Source organism: Bufo bufo, chromosome 1 (assembly GCF_905171765.1).
Source record: "Bufo bufo chromosome 1, aBufBuf1.1, whole genome shotgun sequence".
Lineage (NCBI taxonomy): Eukaryota > Metazoa > Chordata > Amphibia > Anura > Bufonidae > Bufo > Bufo bufo.
In genome coordinates, this window is record NC_053389.1 from 556,377,514 (window position 1) to 556,398,902 (window position 21,389).

A 21,389-nucleotide genomic window follows, 5' to 3' on the forward strand; every position below is an offset into this window, starting at 1 on the left:
AAGGAGGAAGTGATGGAACAGGAAGGGAAGAACAGAACAGATCTCGAAAGAAGGTTGGACAGGAGACCAGAAGGTTTAGCGCATTGGAGACAGAGGTGACAGTTTGAGTGGACAGAGAAAACCAAAAAAAAAACAACAGCAGGAGAAAGAAAAAAGGAAGGTATTGGAGCGGGGTGGGACAGATTCCAAGCAGCCAGGAAAGTCAATAGGACAACAGTACATTATATACAAGGGAAAAGGCAGCAAGAGTGGAAAGAAATAGGTAAGCAGGCTCCCGAGCAGTGGATATACCAGCCCCTGCCTTTACAACCCATGAGGTCACCGGACCCATAAAGCCAATAGCCACAAAAATAGAGACTCCAGTATAAATACAAAAAAACTAAATGGCTGCACACCGTTATATATACAAACAATAGAGCTAACTCTAGTATAAAAGTGAGCATTCATATGCTGCAATGAGAGAAAAAAAAAAACAACTGAACTCCAGTCCACCACATGAAAAGATTTTATTTTTGGATTAAACATAACCTTTCTGAACTAGTATGAATAGCCAGTAAGTGTATAAACCATACTGCCATACAAGTCCTTCAGACTACACACTCAGTATATATGAAAAGGTACCGCTCTGTTATTAAACCAGGCACAATACTGTGCAGCGCTTGCTCAGCTGAACGTAATGATACACCCTCACCTCTCCTTCTTGATTCACAATGCAAGATGACTATGCACAAACCTGACCCTTTCAATCAGAGGAGGAAGAGGCTGGAGGAGCAAGGGTGCACAGTTGCTTGGGCCCACCCCAAGAGCACTTAAAGGCAATGGTGCATGGTAATGATGCAATCCAGTGTCCTGTGTGCACAGTATGTAATGAGACCACCCACCACACACACACACACATACACATCTCCTCACCCCCTAGGCAGCTCTGCAAGTGGAGACAACATATCTCAATTACATTCTAGAATGGGTTGCTCGAGGTCATTTTAAGTCATTCCCGGAGGACCCCTTTAACGGCTCATTTGTACATGGATTAAAAGTACTTTTTCTCCATAATGAAGTAACAGATTGCTAAGTGAAAAGTATCATCACATTCAGCTCAGCCTCCCTACAAGTATAGCTAAAAGGGAGTCTGCCACCAGGAAGTTCACTGGTAAACCAAGCACAATGGAGAGATTTATCACGCTGGTGTAAAGAAGAACTGGCTTAGTTACCAATAGCACCCAATCAGATTCCACCTTTAATTTATTCACAGCTCCTTTGGAAAATGAAAGACGGAATCTGATTGGTTGCTGTACTAAGCCTGTTCTACTGTACACCAGCGTGATAAATCTCTCCATTGTGCTTATAGAAACATAGAATGTGTCGGCAGATAAGAACGATTTGGCCCATCTAGTCTGCCCAATATACTGAATACTATGGATAGCCCTTGGCCCTATCTTATATGAAGGATGGCCTTATGCCTATCCCATGCATGCTTAAACTCCTTCACTGTATTTGCAGCTACCACTTCTGCAGGAAGGCTATTCCATGCATCCACTACTCTCTCAGTAAAGTAATACTTCCCAATATTACTTTTAAACCTTTGCCCCTCTAATTTAAAACTATGTCCTCTTGTAGAAGTTTTTCTTCTTTTAAATATTCTCTCCTCTTTTACCTTGTTGATTCCCTTTATGTATTTAAAAGTTTCTATCATATCCCCTCTGTCTCGTCTTTCTTCCAAGCTATACATGTTAAGGTCCTTTAATCTTTCCTGGTAAGTTTTATCCTGCAATCCATGTACCAGTTTAGTAGCTCTTCTCTGAACTCTCTCCAAAGTATCAATATCCTTCTGGAGATATGGTCTCCAGTACTGAGCACAATACTCCAAATGAGGTCTCACTAGTGCTCTGTAGAGCGGCATGAGCACCTCCCTCTTTCTACTGGTAATGCCTCTCCCTATACACCCAAGCATTCTGCTAGCATTTCCTGCTGCTCTATGACATTGTCTGCCTACCTTTAAGTCTTCTGAAATAATGACCCCTAAATCCCTTTCCTCAGATACTGAGGTTAGGACTGTATCACTGATTTTATATTCTGCTCTTGGGTTTTTACGCCCCAGGTGCATTATCTTGCACTTAACATTAAATTTTAGTTGCCAGATTTTTGACCATTCCTCTAGTTTTCCTAAATCCTTTTCCATTTGGTGTATCCCTCCAGGAACATCAACCCTGTTACAAATCTTTGTGTCATCAGCAAAAAGACACACCTTACAATCGAGGCCTTCTGCAATTTCGCTGATAAAGATATTAAACAATATGGGTCCCAGAACAGATCCCTGAGGTACCCCACTGGTAACAAGACCTTGGTCTGAATATACTCCATTGACTACAACCCTCTGTTGCCTGTCCCTCAGCCACTGCCTAATCCATTCAACAATATGAGAGTTCAAGCCCAAAGACTGCAATTTATTGATAAGCCTTCTGTGTGGGACAGTATCAAAAGCCTTACTGAAGTCTAGATAAGCGATGTCTACTGCACCTCCTCCATCTATTATTTTAGTCACCCCATCAAAAAAAAAATAAAAAATCAATAAGATTAGTTTGACATGATCTCCCTGAAGTAAACCCATGATGTTTTTCATCTTTCAATCCATGGGATTTTAGATGTTCCACAATCCTCTCCTTAAGTATGGTTTCCATTAATTTCCCCACTATTGATGTCAGGCTTACTGGCCTATAGTTGCCCGATTCCTCCCTACTACCTTTCTTGTGAATGGGCACAACATTTGCTAATTTCCAATCTTCTGGGACGACTCCTGTTGCCAGTGATTGATTAAATAAATCTGTTAATGGTTTTGCTAGTTCACCGCTGAGCTCTTTTAATAGCTTTGGGTGTATCCCATCAGGCCCCAGTGACTTATTTGTATTGATTTTAGACAGCTGACTTAGAACCTCTTCCTCTGTAAAGACACATGCATCAAAAGATTCATTAGTCTTCTTTCCTAACTGAGGTCCTTTTCCTTCATTTTCCTTTGTAAAGACTGAACAGAAGTATTCATTGAGGCAGTCAGCTAGTTCTTTATCTTCTTCCATATACCTTCCTTTTGTTTTTAATTTTGTAATTCTTTGTTTTAGTTTCCCTTTTTCATTTATGTATCTGAAGAATGCCTTATCGCCTTTTTTCCCTTACTGAGCTAATTTCTCTTCTGCCTGTGCTTTAGAAGCTCTTATAACTTGTTTGGCCTCTCTCTGCCTAATCTTATAAATTTGCCTGTCATCCTCTTTTTTTTTTTTATAATTCCTAAATGCTATCTTTTTGTTTTTAATGATTTTGGCCACTTCTGCTGAGTACCACAGTGGTCTCTTCCTTTTTTGCTTTTACTGACAAGCCAAATGCAATTTTCTGTTGCCTTCAATAGTGCCTCTTTTAAGTAGTCCCATTTCTCCTAGACTCCAATGAAACTATTCCAATCTGAAAGGGACTCGTATACCACTAATCTAATTTAAGAAAAGTCAGTTTTTCTAAAATCTAAAACTTTTGTTTTTGTGTGGTGTGACTCAGTCACTGTTCTTATAGTAAACCGCACTGACTGGTGATCACTAGATCCCAAGCTTTCCCCTACAGTAATATCAGATACCAAAATCCCATTTGTGAATACCAAATCTAAAATATCCTCCTTCCGGGTTGGCTCCTCAACTACTTGCTGTAGAGATAATCCCAGTAGGGAATTTAGAATATCTGTACTCCTGGCAGAACTAGCTATTTTGGTTTTCCAGTTTACATCAGGAAGATTAAAGTCTCCCGTAATGATTAAAGTCTTCCCCCTTCAATGTCATTTTAGCTATTTCCTCAACTAGTAGATCATCTAATTCTTTGACTTGGCTAGATGGTCTATATATCACACCTACACGAGTTACCTTATGATTATCAAGCTGCTTGGTTCACCAGTGAACTTCCTGGTGGCAGACTCCCTTTAGCTATACTACAGGTTGGGGCGCAGTGCTACCTTGCTTTTAAAGTGACATAGAGCCCCATTAGGCAACACTATTTTAAGGGTGTATTACACAGCCTGATTTAGCAGGCCATTGTCAGGAAGGAAGCGTTCCTTCCTGGGAATAAAAATATAAAAAAAATCGGCAGGTCTAATACAGGCTTTACAGTGGGTTGCAAACTGCAGCCGCATCTCCCGGTCCAGTTACATGTTCCATATCTAACACTACAATGATAATGCTGCTGGGTTTTGCAGTGGCGCTCATAAAGAACCACAATTTCCAGAGGGCAGCCCGAGCCTTGGCTGGATCACAACAGCTCCATTCAAGCACGGCTATCCACAGAGAACATCTAAGCTCTATGTCCTATGGCAAAATTAGATTGCATGTTGCTAAACTAAAGTGAGTGGAACCTCCTGTTTGTTCTAGTATCACATTCAGAGGATGCATAGAATTTTCAGAACCTTAAAGGAACATGATGCATTAAACAAATCAAAAAATAGGCCAACATGGGACAGAAGTTATCCCCTTGACTATTCTGCATCTTTCTGCTGCATTTGGGGAGTTTATTATGCTGTTCTGCAGCAGCTGATGTTCATATTACATGGTTCTGTACCAAATATAAATGCTGATGTCTTGAAAGCAGTCATAGAGAACAGTAAGAAACATTTACTTGCATTTATCTAGGTATGCTCCATTATTAAAAGGGTATTCCAAGATTTGTTATATAGATGTCCTGTCCTCTTGATAGGCCATCAATATCAGATCAGTGGGGAACCAGAACCTCGCACTGTCCACTGTATATGGAAGTGAATGGAAGCAGCGCTGCAGTTACAAGTACCATCCACTGCACAATGGACAGAGCTGTGAAAGTCCAACATTGGAGCTACTCTTAAGCAGATGATAGTGTCGGACTATCGGTTGCCATGGCAACAGAATGGAGAGAGAGTGTAAAAATACTATTCATCCTAGTAGATCTGTATTAGGGTGAATAGGAGAGTGGATCAAAAGATCCATGTACTAAGCCCCTAAGGAGGCTAATGATTATAAAAAAAAATATAATATAATATAATATAATATAATATATAATATATATATATATATATATATATATATATATATATATATATATATATATATATAGATGAGAGTTCAGGGCAGCACTCCTTTTAGCAAATGTTGGGTGCCAGCGGTATCGACACTCGACCACAGTGTCAAACAACCAGAAAAATAAATACACCGCAGCACGTCCATAAGGTGAAAATGTGGGATCCTTTATTCACCCAAGCAGCGACGTTTCGGTCCGCTTGCTGGGACCATTTTCAAGCGTGAAAATGGTCCCAGCAAGCGGACCGAAACGTCGCTGCTTGGGTGAATAAAGGATCCCACATTTTCACCTTATGGACGTGCTGCGGTGTATTTATTTTTCTATATATATATATATATAATTTTTAAAAAGTTTAAAATCACCCCACTTTCCCAATTTTACAAAATATATAAACAAAAAAAAATAAACATATTGGGTATCGCCGCATCAGAAAATGTCTGCACTATTAAAACCTAAAAAAAAAAAAAACTGCGGTGAACACTAACGAAAAAAATAATAAAATGAAAAACACGCAATTTGCCATTTTTTTAAAAAAAAGTATGGTTGTCAGAATACAGCGATGCAAAGAAAATTTAGATTTTTTCAAAGGTTTTTAATTTTTCTAAAAGTAGTAATAAAAAAAATAAAAATAAAGTTTGGTATCGCCACATTTGTAGAGCCACAGAATAATGACGTCAAGTCATTTTTAGTACATTGTGGACCCTGTGATAAAAAAATTAAAAAAAAGGCGAAATTCAGTTAGTTTTTTTTTCAATTTTGCCACACAAATAATTTTTTTCCCCATTTTCTAATACAAAAGTTAAATGGTGGCATTAAAAAATGCACCTTGTCCCGCAAAAGTAAACCCTTATTTAGCTATGTGAATGGAGGAAAAAAAAAAAAAAAAAAAAAAAAAAAAAAAAGTTATGGCTATTGGAATGTGAGGAGGAAAAATCCAAAATGTAAAAATTAATAGGCCTGGTCTTTAAGGGGTTAAATTTTTTATTTTTTTTTATGGCAGCCATATGGTCCATAGACACAATGGTCTGGAGAAGACATCACTGACTTCTATGGGAGAGTTTTTTTTTTTTAGGTATGCTCTGTGCCCTGTACTGAGGTCAGGGAGGAGCTGATATCAACTATTGTGAATGGAGGATCCTGTGTTGTCTGTACACAGAGGTGATATAACGAGGCTGTAATGTTAAAGAGGACCTTTCACCTGGAAAAACATTGTGAACGAAGTATGCTGACATGGAGAGCGGCGCTCTCCGTTCTCCCGTTATGCCCTCTGGTATCTTCTCTCACTAAGTTATAGTAGGCGGAGTCTGCCCTTGTCCTATGGGCGTCTCCTTCTCCTAGGCTGCAGCGCTGGCCAATCGCAGCGCACAGCTCACAGCCTGGCAGAAAAAAAGGAGGAGACGCCCACAGGACAAGGACAGACACCGCCTACTATAACTTAGTGAGTGAAGATACCGGAGGACATAACGGGAGAACGGAGCGGCGCCCAGGTATAACAGTAAGTGCAGTGAGATCCCCGGGCGCCGCTCTCCATGTCAGCATACTTCGTTCACAATGTTTTTCCAGGTGAAAAGGTCCTCTTTAACTTAATAACTGCAGTAAAGTGATCGGTACAGACTCTGAAGTGGTATCTATTAAGATTAGTGGCCAGTTTGAAAACTGCAAGATTTATTTTTTTTATTTTTTTTTTTTTAATATAGTGACGAGCAAAATTAAAAATAACATCACCAAAACTTCTTTAAAAACGTGTTTAACATACAAATGTGATTTAAAAAATAGGTTACTTTCTGATGACACATTCTCTTTAAACACAACCAGCTTTCACCCAAATGAAGACATGAAAACTGGCCTGTACTTGGGAACAAATTCCAAATATGCACCAAAGTGATAAAACAAACAACAACACTTGTTACACAAAGTTATTTTTGTAGCAAATATAAACCCCTTAATGTGTGAAAACAAGCATGCAGAGGAAGCTGGAAACAAAGGAACGTAGCAGACAGCTCTGGACTAAATAAAAAGAGCTGTCCGATTCATAACAGTAGAGGGTTTTTAAACAAATCTTTAACCTGACCATCTCATACTCTTGAAAATCGCATTACCATTTTACCAAATGCAGGCCTTCAGGATTTTGGTAACAAGGATCAGATTCAAAATTTCAGAACATAAAAAATTACCTTAGGAACAATATAAAACAGCATTTGGTCAGTCATATCCCATTGTGCCCACACAAAGTCTTCCACGATTCTGTCCTTAGGAATTTGACCGGTATTTTTAATAACCTGTGGCACAAAAAGAAAACTTAGACCAATATGAATCTATAAGGCTTTGAAAAACAAAGCAGGATTTTCAGTTTTTAAGTCATAATTTTTTTTAAAAAAAGATTAAATGCTCCCTACCTAAAAAGCCTGCAAAGTAATTTCCCTTCTCATGCATTTTTAAAGTTACTTCTGTATAAATGTATCAATGATGATTAGCATCCTGGAAAGTTCAGTTAGCCAAGCATCTGGCCGCATAAAATTCCTAACAGCAAAAAAAAATCATAGTAGTACAAAGACTACAGACACAAAAAAATTCCAACTTCATTCTTTAAACACACAATACATAACCACTTCCATTTCTTTTCTATCAAACTACTAGTTAAAGGTGTTGTCCTGGTTCAGAGCTGAACCCGGATACACCCGTATTTTTACCCAGACAGCCCCCCTGAGGCTACCATTGGAGCATCTCATGCTCCGATGCACTCCCTTGCCCTGCGCCAAATCGCGCAGGGCACGGGCCCTTTTGTTTTCAATAACACACTGCCAGGCAGTGTGTTCGGTGACGTCACCAGCTCTGAGGGGCGGGCTTTAGCTCTGCCCTAGCCATTTTACTGGCTAGGGCAGAGCTAAATCCTGCCCATCAGTGCCGGTGACGTCACCGGGGTTCCTGGCAGCCCCATGGAGAGCCCCGGTACGTCACCGGATCTCCAAAAAATGCCTTTGCCCTGCGCAATTTAGCGCAGGGCAAAAGAGAGCATCTGAGCATGAACTGCTCCGATGCTCATGTCAGGGGGGCTGCCGGGGTGAAAATGGAGGGGTGTCAGGGTTCAGCTCTGAACCCGGACAACCCCTTTAACGTTGACATGGTGTTCCCTATGCTTCTTTGACAAAGATTACTTTTAAAGCAGCATTCTTATATTGGATAATGGATAGCTCCATGAATATGCCATAGAGGTCTTTTTAAAAAAAAATAGTACTTATTTATTCATTTTAATTTGCACAATTCAATAGCATACCGACGGATACCAAAAAATAAAAGAACACATGATAAACTATGAACCAATACACTGGTGTCGCAGTGGGCCATCATAGTATGATCCAAGAAGATCACATGAGGAAGTTGTTTCAACTGGAAGTCCCAGTGGGCAGTATTAAGCGACCACCAGACAACACTCACACCTACACACACTAGCACCTCGCAGTCCACCCCCGCTGACCCCTAGACCGTATTTCGAGCGTGAAGCCAAACATCCTAGATCTTCTCAAAGTGGTCCGGAGATCCCCTAATTGCATGTTCGCTTATACATGTGTAGTTCCGTATTTAAAATCAGTTGTATCCACTGAGCAAGGGTAGAGATTTTAGGTGGTTTCCAATTAAGGAGGATAACCTTTCAACCCATAGAACATTAAAAGACGAAGCAATTGTCTGCCATACCGGGTGGGAATCAATTCCAGCACGAGGCAGAGTAAAACATACATCAGGGGAACAAACTTCAGGAGCCCCAAATTCATAGTTATAAATGAACAGATCTCACTCCAATACTGCTGTATGACAGGGCAAGCCCATATCATATGGAACAACGAGCCCCTTGGCTCCCCACATCTGGTACATGAGGGATCCGGTAATTTACGCATATGAAAACAACCGGACAGGGGTAAGATATACAAAAGAAAAAGACACAAATGCAATGGCACTCTGCAACCATTGCATTTGTGCCTCTATGCTGGATGAGGCATTGGTGTACATTTTGGCCAAAGCGTAATAAGCCACTCACCACGTCAAGGTCGCCTCTATGGAGTGGTCCCTAACACTAGTTCCTATCAGTTTGTGGGCCATGACAGCCACACAAAGTCCAGGGAATGCAGGTGCAGCATGCACGCCAAGCGACCTTGACGTGGTGAGTGGCTTATTATGCTTTGGCCAAAATGTACACCAATGCCTCATCCAGCATAGAAGCAGGGCAGAATGCTGGTTGCAGAGTGCCATTGTATTTGTGTCTTTTTCTTTGTATATGTATTTCGCCATAGCAATGTGCACCTACATATAGGGTTGTGCTGATTGAATCCCCCACATTCTTTCTTAGGGGTAAGATATACCCTATGAAGCCATTGGACCTGGATAAGCTGATCACGAGCACCAACCACTGTAGACCTCCACACAGAGCTCAGCTCCTTCAGATGCGATGCTTCAAGCTTGGCGATATCTTCACACCGGCGCGTAAAGCATCGATGTATTGGTGAATCCTGATTGCTCAGAATCTCTCTGTAAAAGGACGAAATTGGTTTCTAAGGCCGAACCCGTCTAGCAATGGATTAGAGAGGGCAACATTTCAGCTGGAGGGGTGAAGGAGCAAATTTGTTACCACAAGCATGTCACAACTGAAGGTACCGAAAGAAACTCATGCAAGGTAGGCCATACTCCTGCTGAAAGCTTTCAAAGGTGCGAAAGATACCATCCTGGTAGAGCAGAGTAAGATATCTCACCCCTCTCTGTGGCCAAAACTCAAAGTCAGGTAGATGGAGCAGTTCCTTAAGCTGTCTGTTCCATCATAGTGGGATGTAGGGAGACCAAGACTCACCATCTCCACCTTCCGAATGCACCTCTACAAATGTGTTCCATGCTGCTACCACCGCCTCCATCCCCTCTGTGTAATGCTTTACCGCATATGCCCCTCCCCTGTATACCAGGTTTGTCAGCGACTCAAAGGAGCCCACTAACGCTGCCTCGAGCACCACCGCCAGATTGTTGGCATCTGCCCGAATCCACCATGAGGCATAGACCAGCTGTGAAGCCATATAGTAAATATACATATCGGGCAATCCGAGTCCCCCCTGCGAGTACATTGCTTTTAGAGATTTCCTAGCCAACCTAGGCCTATGGTGCCTCCACAAGAAAGGCAAAAACATTATCTAGGGAATCGAAGTGAGATCTTAGAAGTTTCTTTGGTGCCGCCCTGTGAATATACAAGAGTTTAGACAATAACACCATTTTAACTATATTTATGCAATCCACTAGTAATAGAACTGGTTAGGTTCTCTATGCACTAGAATCCCCAGATAGACAAAGCGATCAACCAATAGTAAGCGGGAAGTTAAGGACACCTCTGACGAGTCTACCTCATCAATGAGACAAAGGATTTTGCCCAATTAACTCGCAGTCCCGATTAAGTGCTGTATCTGTCCACAGTAGCAAGCAACTTTTCTAAAGATGGACCAGGTTTCGCCAGATAAACCAACATGTCATCCGCGTATAGAAACATCTTTTCCTGCATACCAGCTATCGTCCAACCCTCAGAGCGTTGGATTTGATCAGTTGGGTAAGGGGTTCCATAATAAGGGCAAACAACATGGGTAACAGGGGACAGCCCTACCTGGTGCCTCTATAGAGTGAGAAGGGGTCCGACAGGTAACCATTCACTCTCACCCTAGCCCTCGGAGCCCGATATAGAAGTTGCACCCAGCGTAGAAAGGCTAATGGAAATTTCATATTAGTCAGCGTCTTCCACATAAACTGCCATTCTACAGAGTCAAAGGCTTTTTCATTGTCAAGAGAAGTGATCACACGGGATCCTGCATTCTCATGACGCACCGGAAGGTTTGTGTAGAACCTTCTGAGATTTATATCTGTGGTCTTACCTGGCATGAAACCCAAAAAGGTCAGGGTCAATGACAGAAAGTATAACCTCCCCAAGGCGTTGCGCCAACACCTTCGCTAGAATCTTAGCGTCAACGTTTAGAAGGGAAATTGGCCTATACGAGCTACATTGGTCTGGAGGCTTACCTGGTTTGTGGATGACCTCAATGGTAGCTTCCATGAAGGATGGGGGTAAACTACTGTGTTCAAAGGCATACTCAAACAGCTTAAGCAGCCGTGCACTCTGTATCAATATCTCACTTGTGCCACTCCAGAGGAAAACTGGACCAGGAGATTTCCCAGCTGCCATGCCCAAGATTGCTATTTTAATCTCCTCAGCAGTAAGTGGTGATGCCAGTGCACTCCTATCCGCCGGGGCTAGTGGCATGAACGAGATAGACCTCAAGAAGTTCTGCAGATTACCAATTGTTCAAGAAATCTTAGAGGCATAGGGATCGGTATAGTAGCAGGCAAACTGATTGCATATTTCCCTAGGCTCACTAACCCGAATTCCGCCAGGACTAGAATTACACGAGACAACAGTCGGTGGAGACTCGGTTTTCGCTAGATAGGCCAGTGCCCTCCCATTCTTGTCCCCCCTCAGAGAAAACCACCTGTTTTTGGAACAGGCATTTCTTTTGTGTATATCCCATCAGAAGGAAGCTTAATTATCTCTGAGTCTCCAACCACTTGCTACAAGTGTCGTCACAGGGGTTTTGTACATATGCCTCCTCGTCAACAGCGAGTTCCTCCTCCAGTCGGGAGCGAGTAGCCCCAAGGCCCTTCCTGTGCAACGCTATAGCATGTATGAGCGTCCCCTGCAAAACCCTCTTAAATGCTTCCCACTGCATAATGGGGTTGGGGACCCCTCATTACAAGCCCAATAGTCAGCTATACATTGTTGCGATGCACTGGCCACAGGCAAGACCTCCAGCCACTTAGGGTTCAGGCGCCATTGTCTATCCGGGGGTGCAATCGGTTGGACAAGACCCACCAGCATAATCTGAGATACCCCTCTGCAAGTACTCCGACCTAGACAATGACGGCAGTAGATCTCTACTAACAAAAGCCAGGTCTATATGAGACAGAGATACAGTCGACGCTGAATAGCAGGAGAATTGGCAATCCACCTGATGCAAAATGTCTCTATCCTTCCACAGGATTATGTGCCTCTGCCCAGTTGCTGAGCACTATTATTAACTGCCTGGGGGCGGAGTCTATCCGACACTGGATCTAAAGTAGCTTTTTAGTCTCCCAAGAGGTAGTGTTGCCACTCTAGCCATATCATCATCCAGCAGGCCTCTTTGAAATGGGGGAGGGACATAAAGACCCATCACCACGTAGTCTGTCCCCCTAGTAGTAGCAAAAATAACATATTGGCCAGAGGCATCTAGCTGCACTAAGTGTAGTTGAAAAGGGAGCGCTTTATATACGAGCACTAAAACCCCCCTAAGCATAATTATTATAAACCACGTGATATGTGAACCCCATCCACGGCCGTTTCAAGGCCAGTATTTTTTGCCCCCTCAGATAAGTCTCCTGTAAAATCACCACTTTGGGATTGTATCCCTTCAGATAATTAAAGATAAGGGAACGTTTTACTTTATTGTTAAAACCTCTGATGCGGGAGGACTACGGAGCGCTCAGACCAATTACACACACATGCACACCACACAGTGCAAAGCATAAACAAATAAAACAATCCTTCCCAATCCTGGACTAGAACACGCCCCCCAACCTATCTGGGCCTAACAACCCAAATCGTAGATATGCTAACCTTAACAGAAACACAAAACAGGACCGGAAAGTCAAGTCCTTGGCAGTGTTGTTCAAATCCCAAGGACTAGAGTAGATGTTCGTTCCTGCAGAAGCTCCTCACAGATATAACCGCCATCCATAAGGTGGACAATTTCCAGCAATTGGGTGCTCACAAGGACTCATCCTCTTTTATCCAAACAATCAGACGCCTCCTCTGGCGTAGAAAAGAATCTTGTGGAATCTCCATTCTGGACCCTGAGGCGTGAAGGATACAGCATAGCATACTTGATTGCTTTCTCCCGCAGCCTTGCACGCACCACAGTGAATTGTCACCTCTGTCTTTGTACTTCCAATGTAAAATCTGGTTAAAATGAGATCCTTGTGTTGTCAAACGTAATCTCGTTTAACTGGCGAGCTGTAGCTAGTATGGCATCTCTATTGCAGTAATTCAGTACTTTCAGGAAAAATGGGCTAGCAGGTGCTCCCGGCGGCAAAGGTCTAGTGGGTATCCTATAGGCCCGCTCCACTACAAAGATGGAGAACAAGGTGATTGGCGCCAAGCATTGTTTCATAAGCTGTTCCGCAAATTCCTCAGGTCTCTCCAGGAAGCCCAGAATGGTATATTATTGCGTCTACTGCGGTTTTCAGCATCCTCAGCTCTGGCCTGGAGAGGCTTCAACTGCTGCTGAAGGGCCCAAATGTGATTTCCCCCCCCGCGTGCGCTACATCCTCTACCTCTTCTAGGCGTCTTTCTACTGTTGAGGTTCTTTCCCGTATCTTGTCAATATCATGATGAAGGCAGGTGAGATCCGCTTGTAGGTGGTCGATTTTAGCTGCAAGTGCAGACATGTATGTTGTAATGGCGTTCATTTTTTTACTCAAATCCATTTCCACCTGGTCAGGAGAACTAAATTCCCCAGCTTCCTCTGTTTGACTCATAACGTCCACTAACACTTTGGGGCTGGGGGAAATGGCAAAAACACTGGTTTTGCAGCCCATATGTGTAGAAATCAACTTGCGTCAGCCACTAAGCGGTCACTAACAGCGGGTTTCTAAGAAGATCACTCACCCCACTAATCAGACAACAGGTCAAGGCTTTCCAAGGGTCTGTGGATCTGCAGCAGCATGTCCCTGTACTCTCTCCAGCAGGGCAGTCAATATGGCAGATCCTTGTGTAGGCAGCCCCAGCTCCAGATGAAATACTCCAGAGGGGCAACATTAACCGGAGGGTCCCCCCCACCACCAGTTCGGCAGCAGGGAGCAACATGCTCTCAGCTGGTAAGTGCGCCGGGGGGCCGCACACTTTTCAGAGGCTCAGGCAGCCAGACTAGGGGACAGGATAGAGCCTAGGCACGCCAGGTAGGAGAAGAAGATATTAGGAGTCAGATCGGGCACTTTAAGTAATGTTGGGCAGCAGGATGGTCAGGATTTGAGCAGGATTCCAGCGGAGCTGCAGTGCCGAGCGCCCTCACGGTCAGGCCACGCCTCATGCCATAGATGTCCGATAGATGCAGGTTCCTCCGATAAATGTACAACAGGGTTCTCTTCTGGGTCGGTATGCACACTATTGTGAAACTTATATTCTTTTTTGGTTTTATACACACTGACTGTTATTCACTCTGCGTTTCACCAACCCTACAAATATTGCGTCTATGCAACATCTGACCATTTGCTTTCTTGTGCGTTTTCACCTGCTTATTTTTAAGTGGCTTTTGAGTTTAATAAAGAGTTAAGACTGTTGAGGTGTTTTGGAGGCACAGTTTTATGTACCATTTCTTTGTAGAAATTATACTAGCTTTCTAGAAAGCTTTGATAAATAAGTGCCAAATATGGCCATTAGAACCTAAAACACAGATGATTTTACATATCTGCAACAATATATACATAAAGATAAAAATAAAATTTACTGATATACTGCTACAAAAAAAGCTCTAAACAAACATAGTATGAGCTCTTCAGACCTGCAAACAAAAACTAAAAAGTATCATTCTGAAACAATCAGCACAATGGCATGCTGGCATATGCGATAAGGCGATAAGGCGTTTTGCTGATAAGAGAAAGACTTCAGGTTTGGATACTCGTTAAAGAGAGACTCCTAAACTACAGCTGCAATTCAAAAGAAAGGTTTATAATATAAATTTTATTAAATATAATTAGTATATACATATAACAATATCATGTCCTTTTGCACTCCTTTATACAATGCTCTTTATCCTGGTCTATGTATACACATTTAGGTGTAAAAGAAAAATACATTTGTTTTGATATCTTTTCATTTGTTCATAGCTTCTTCAATATAAACATTTTAAAAAGGGTTTTCCAGGATTTATTTAACTGATCACCTATCCGGGACCCCCGCCGATCAGCTGTTTGAGAAGGCACCGTTGCTCCTGAAAGTAGCTAAGGCTACTTTCACACTGCCGCTTGGTGCGGATCCGTCATGGATCTGCACCGATAATACAACCGCATGCATCCGTTCAGAACGGATCCGTTTGTATTATCTTTAACATAGCCAAAACGGATCAGTCTTAAACACCATTGAAAGTCAATGGGGGAAGGATCAGTTTTCTATTGTGCCATATTGTGTCAGTGAAAACTGATCCATTGACTTACATTGTGTGCCAGGACGGATCCGTTTGGCTCAGTTTCGTCAGACGGATACCAAAAAGCTGCAAGCAGGATTTTGGTGTCCGCCTCCGAAGCGGAATGGAGGCGGAACGGAGGCAAACTGATGTATTCTGAGCGGATCCTTTTGCATTCAGAATGCATTAGGGCAAAACAGATCCGTTTTGGACCGCTTCTGAGAGCCCTGAACGGATCTCACAAACGGAAAGTCAAAATGGCAGTGAAGTAGCTTACCAAGCACAGCCCATACATTATATAGCATGCCCTGAGGATAGGTCAGTATTAAAGTCTTAGGCCTCTTTCAGACGGGCGTTGCTGGAAAATGTGCGGGTGCGTTGCGGGAACACGCGCAATTATTCAGCGCGAGTGCAAAACATTGTAATGCGTTTTGCACTCGCGTGAGAAAAATCGTGCATGTTTGGTACCCAAACCCGAACTTCTTCACAGAAGTTCGGGCTTGGGATCGGGGTTGTGTAGAGTGTATTATTTTCCCTTATAACATGGTTATAAGGAAAAATAATAGCATTCTGAATACAGAATGCATAGTAAAATAGCGCTGGAGGTGTTAAAAAAAAAATTAGATATAATAATTTAACTCACCTTAGTCCACTTGATCACGCAGCCGGCTTCTCGTCTGACTCCTTCTTTGCTGAACAGGATCTGTGGCGAGCATTCATTGCAGGAACAGGACCTGTGGTGACGTCACTCCGGTCATCACATGATCCATCACCATGGTAAAAGATCATGTGATCACCGGAGTGAGGTCACCACAGGTCCTGTTCAGCAAAGGAGACAGACGAGATGCCGGCGCGAGCAAGTGGATTAAGGAGAGTAAAAATGTATTTATTTTTTTTAACCCCTCCAGCGCTATTTTACTATGCATTCTGTATTTAGAATTCTATTATTTTCCCTTATAACCATGTTATAAGGGAAAATAATAATGATCGGGTCTCCATCCCGATCGTCTACTAGCAACAGTGCGTGAAAATCGCACCGCATCCGCACTTGCTTGCGATTTTCACGCAACCCCATTCACTTCTATGGGGCCTGCGTTGCGTGAAAAATGCAGAATATAGAGCATGCTGAGATTTTCACGCAACGTACAAGTGATGCGTGAAAATCACCGCTCATGTGAACAACCCCATAGAAATGAATAGGTCGGGATTCAGTGCGGGTGCAATGCGTTCAACTCACGCATCGCATCCGCGCGGAATACTCGCCCGTGTAAAAGGGGCCTTAGAAAAACACTTTAATATCTGTTTAATCATATGCCTTCTAATTGTTGATGATAAAACTCAACACCAATACAATCACATTGAATCAGAAATACACCCAATGTAATTTAATTTACCCTGCACTTCTTACCCTTTGGTATTTTGCTTGCAAGTGTACCCAGCTTTCCTTATGTTATATCATTAATTAAAAGCTTTCCTTTTCCATAACCCTTATAATACAAAATGTAGTCCAAATGATCAGAAACTACATCCTCAAACTTCATAAGGATATATTATATTAAAATAAAACCTTACCACTCTCTTTCCATCTTCCTTACCAATGCTTATATGAAACTGATCAATATCTACAGAGAAGAGAACAGATTAGAAATAGGTGAGGCTTTTTCAGAAGTGTTTGTGGAATAAAAAGCCCTTGCCCTGCACAACGCAGCACAGGGCAAGGGAGAGCATCAGAGCATGAAATGCTCATGTCAGGGGGGCTGAGTGGGGGAAGAAGGGGATATGTCTGGGTTCAGCTTGGAACCTGGACAACCCCTTTAGGTGGAAATCCACTGTAATCCCAAATGTATCTGAATTAAGTGCCACAGTGACATGCAACATGAGTTGATTCTACCTAATGACTCCAGTCATCTCCGTACTATATCTAAAAGAAGGTCAGCTTGGTTGTCTTTTACTCTGACACAGCCAATCTATTTGGTGTAGCAAACTGTTTTAAGCTACTTTCACACTGGCGTTTTGGCTATCCATTTGAGAACCGTTCAGGACTCTCACAAGCGGCCCAAAACGGATCAGTTTTGCCCTAATGCATTCTGAATGGAAAAGGATCCGCTCAGAGACAGACACCAAAACGCCTGCAGCATTTTGGTGTCAGTCTGACGAAACTGAGCCAAACGGTTCCATTCTGACACACAATGTAAGTCAATGGGGACGGATCAGTTTTCTATGACAATAGAAAACGGATCCATTCTCCATCGACTTTCAATGGTGTTCAAGACGGATACGTCTTGGCTATGTTAAACATAATACCTACGGATCCGTTCTGAACGGATGCATGCGGTTGTATTATCTGAACGGATCAGTCTGTACAGATCCAAGGATTCGCACCAAACGCGAGTGTGAAAGTAGCCTTAGCCATTTCTTTTGTAATCTGAATTGAGATTTAAAGACTTGGCTACTTCCCATCCTGTTCCGTTTTTGTCTCTCTCCTATTACAGGTTATACCTACTGTATTTATTATCATGGTACTACGTACGTCTGTTTCCTGACATGTGTCAGCTTGATATATAAATATATTAGCAAATACCGCAGCAGCACAGTTAGACCATGTGTACTGGGTGCAACTCCTCAGAGGTCGGCTTCTCCTCCACGATACGTACTTTCCAAAAAACGAGGCAGCACTTCCAGATTTCGGTGACAGGGTGAAGACCCCAAAACTTTATTCCCAGCAACGTTTCGGCCTACTCAATGAGGCCTTTGTCAAGCTATACAACAGTGCTTACTACAGGGTCTATATACCCACACATCAATCTACACACAGTGCAATTAGTGAATACACATGTTAGCAATAAAGTCACATGATTTCCAGCAATAACATCACATGACACTCTGTGTCTAATACATACTTGTGATACATCCATATATATATATATATATATATATATATATATATATATATATATATCAAATGTGAAAAATATAAAACCCATATTTTCAATATTCATGCTATCAGTGTTATACAGTACAAGAGTTAATTCCTATACAAATAACTATAACCCTTAACTTCAAACAGTAAGGAGCCAAGGGTCTCATGTGAAATACAAAAGTGCTCAGTGTATCAAGGGTTAAAAACTTATTAAGAGGGATGCAGCTGCATCATTGAAATTAAAATAGTGTAGCCTACCTCCCTGTGCAGGATTATGATGCATACCTGGACAAGTTCAGAAAGGAGCACGAGGTGATTAAAAGGCGCAAATGGCTACGTGATGAGGAAGACTACAGACGAGGCAACGTCTATACTTCGCAGGAGCAGAGAGGCCAGAGACGTCAACCCAACTATGGTAACAATAACAGCACCAGGAAAAACGTTGGCAACTTAAGGAATAAAATGGCACCATCTGCTGAAGTGGGATCCACACAAGCTGAACAACAGCAAGATGATTGTTTTTTTAGGCATGGTTTTGGATCCAAAAGGACCAGATGTGATGGACAAAGACAGCACAGATGGAGAAAAAGTACAACGCACCGCAAGAAACTGGCCTGTGAGGAAAAGAAATCAGTAGTGGTAAATATCTTCCCATATACTGACAGTTGCAAAGACTGATCTTTTATCTAAAGGTCTATCCTATTGTCCCTCAGTGGGTATAGACTGGTTTCAACTTGAAGTTGATCTACAGCGGTTTTTTAGAAATATTAAACTGAAAGTGTGGTTCTCTGATGCAAGTAAACAGCTGACCAGTGGTGATAATGATTATGGTTGTGAACTCTCCCTTCGCAGTGTTGATTTACACACTAAGAGCGATTTCACTCCACAGTTGAATTGTCCAGCCATTGACACGTATATTAGTGCAGTGAGGGCAGACATTGAAAGTTTAAAGGGTCCTATGCAAGAAAGCGGTCTTAGACATCCAAACATGACATCTGCCGAGATACAGGCCCTGGGTGAGCTATGCAGCAACGGATCCCTCACAGTTAAGCCCGCTGACAAGGGGGGAGCCGTTGTTGTAATGGACACCAAATCGTATATCTCTGAGATTCAGAGACAACTGGGGGATGTTTTAGTGTATAGACGTCTCAATCATGACCCCAAATTTGATGTGATTAAAACCATCACCCGGGTCTTGATAGAGCTAAGGTGGGAGGTCTGATTGATGGACCCCTGTACACTTTTTTATTGGTGACACACCCTAAGACACCATTGATATACGTGTTACCTAAAATTCATAGGTGTCTAAAAAAAAAAAACGGGGAGGCCCATTGTTTCTGGGAGGGAGTCTGTATTTTCTAACTTAGCCATCTTTTTAGATAGGATTCTCCGGCAGTTTGCCGTTACAGCTAAATCATACATACGTGACACAGGTGATTTTTTGGATAAAATAGCACAGGTGGAAGTGACCTCAAGTACTATACTAGCATCTTTTGATGTGGTTAGCCTCTACACCTATCAATCATGATAGGGGTGTAGAGACATTCAGAAAGTGTTTGGTGAATACGCATTACACTGACGAATGTAAGGAGTTCATCATTGACCTGCTCGGTGTGGTGCTGAGATACAATTATTTTGCATTCCAAGATGGCTACTACCTGCAATTGCGAGGAACCGCAATGGGTTCGAATATGGCGCCGACCTACGCCAACATTTTCATGTCGGGCCTGGAGGCAGAGCACGTCTATGTGTCCCACCACTTCAGCCATGTGCTGGGGTGGTGGAGAGACATAGATGATGTGTTTGTCATCTGGGACGGCACAGAGTGAATTGGCAGTTCCATGAGTTTTTGAATAAAATGGATCCTGAGATCCAATTTACTCTCACGCACTCCACCGAGCAGGTCCAATTTTTGGACACCATGGTCAGGAAGCAGGATACCGGATTAGTGACAGATCTGTTTATTAAACCGACAGATTGGAACAAACTGTTGAGATTTGAAAGTTGCCACCCGCGGTCCATGGGGAAATCACTGCCACGGAGTCAGTTCCTCAGTGTTCAGCGGATTGTGAAAGGACCCACAACTACGGGAGAAGAGATTGTCCAAAATGGCTGACAAATTCACCAACAGAGGGTATCCAAAGAAATTGGTCCAGAGGCACTTGGATAATTTGGAGCCCAAGGGTCCTAAAGTAGTTAGCAAGCAGGTTACAAACAGGGCGCCATTAATTTCTACATACACTGAAGGTAGCTACCAGGTGTCATCAAGAAACACTGGTCTATACTGAATAGTAATTTAGGTAATGTCAAGGAATTTGCTGTGCCCCCCCCCTCATGTCATATAGGAGATCTAACAGTCTACGTGACAAATTGGTCAGAGCGGAGGTAGCTGGAGACAGGGCACCCATTCAAACGTATATAGGTCAGAAAAAGTATGGATGCTACCCGTGCTTGAGCTGCGTGAATTGCAGCTATATGTTGAAAGGGGAGAAATTCATGCACCCGAGATTTAATACCTAGTTTGAAATACGACGCTTCCTCACATGTAATAGTTCATTTGTCGTCTACCTCTTGTCCTGCCCCTGCAATCTCTTATATGTGGGGGAGACCATCTGTGATGTCAAGACGAGGATGAACTATCACAGGTACTCTATTCGTCAAAAATGGAGGGACCTCCCTGTGCCCAAGCATTTTGTAGAAGCTGGACACAGAGATGGACCTCAAATTCAGGGTGATTGATCACATTCCTCCACTCAAAAGGGGAGGTAATAGGGAGCGATTATTGAAGCAGCGTGAGATAATGTGGATTCATCGGTTACGTACACTGAAGCCCGATGGCCTTAATGCAGAGGGGATTTGTGTGGATAGGATGTGCGGTTAGTTCATCGAACATGGGGGGTCTAATCTGTCCGGTCTGGTGTGGGGAATGTACAACAGTGCCAATTTTGAACCAACTGATTTACATATATATATCTCTCACTTTTTTCAGAACACTGGACAAGCTTAATGGCCCTTTGTCTACTCTAGTGAGCAATGCCGCCAATGGATCCGTGGAGCCTGCGAGTGTGGTTGTGCCTACCATATGAAGATCAGGTTGACCCCGGTGGGTGCCTCCTGGGACGTGTCACATAGTGCATGATGTTAGTTTTGAAGTAATATAC

General features: G+C 42.7%; 1 protein-coding gene across 2 annotated transcripts in view; it reads right to left on the minus strand.

Annotated features, from left to right (window-relative positions):
• Positions 1-21,389, minus strand: part of LOC120982828 (gamma-secretase activating protein) — a 146,109-nt gene that overhangs the window by 68,769 nt on the left and 55,951 nt on the right. For both annotated transcript variants that reach the window (XM_040413013.1, XM_040413021.1), the window contains exons 8-9: positions 16,881-16,930; positions 7,251-7,355 (exon numbers count right to left, since the gene is read on the minus strand). In XM_040413013.1, coding sequence (XP_040268947.1) covers positions 7,251-7,355; positions 16,881-16,930 — 155 coding nt within the window. The remainder of the gene's footprint in view (positions 1-7,250; positions 7,356-16,880; positions 16,931-21,389) is intronic.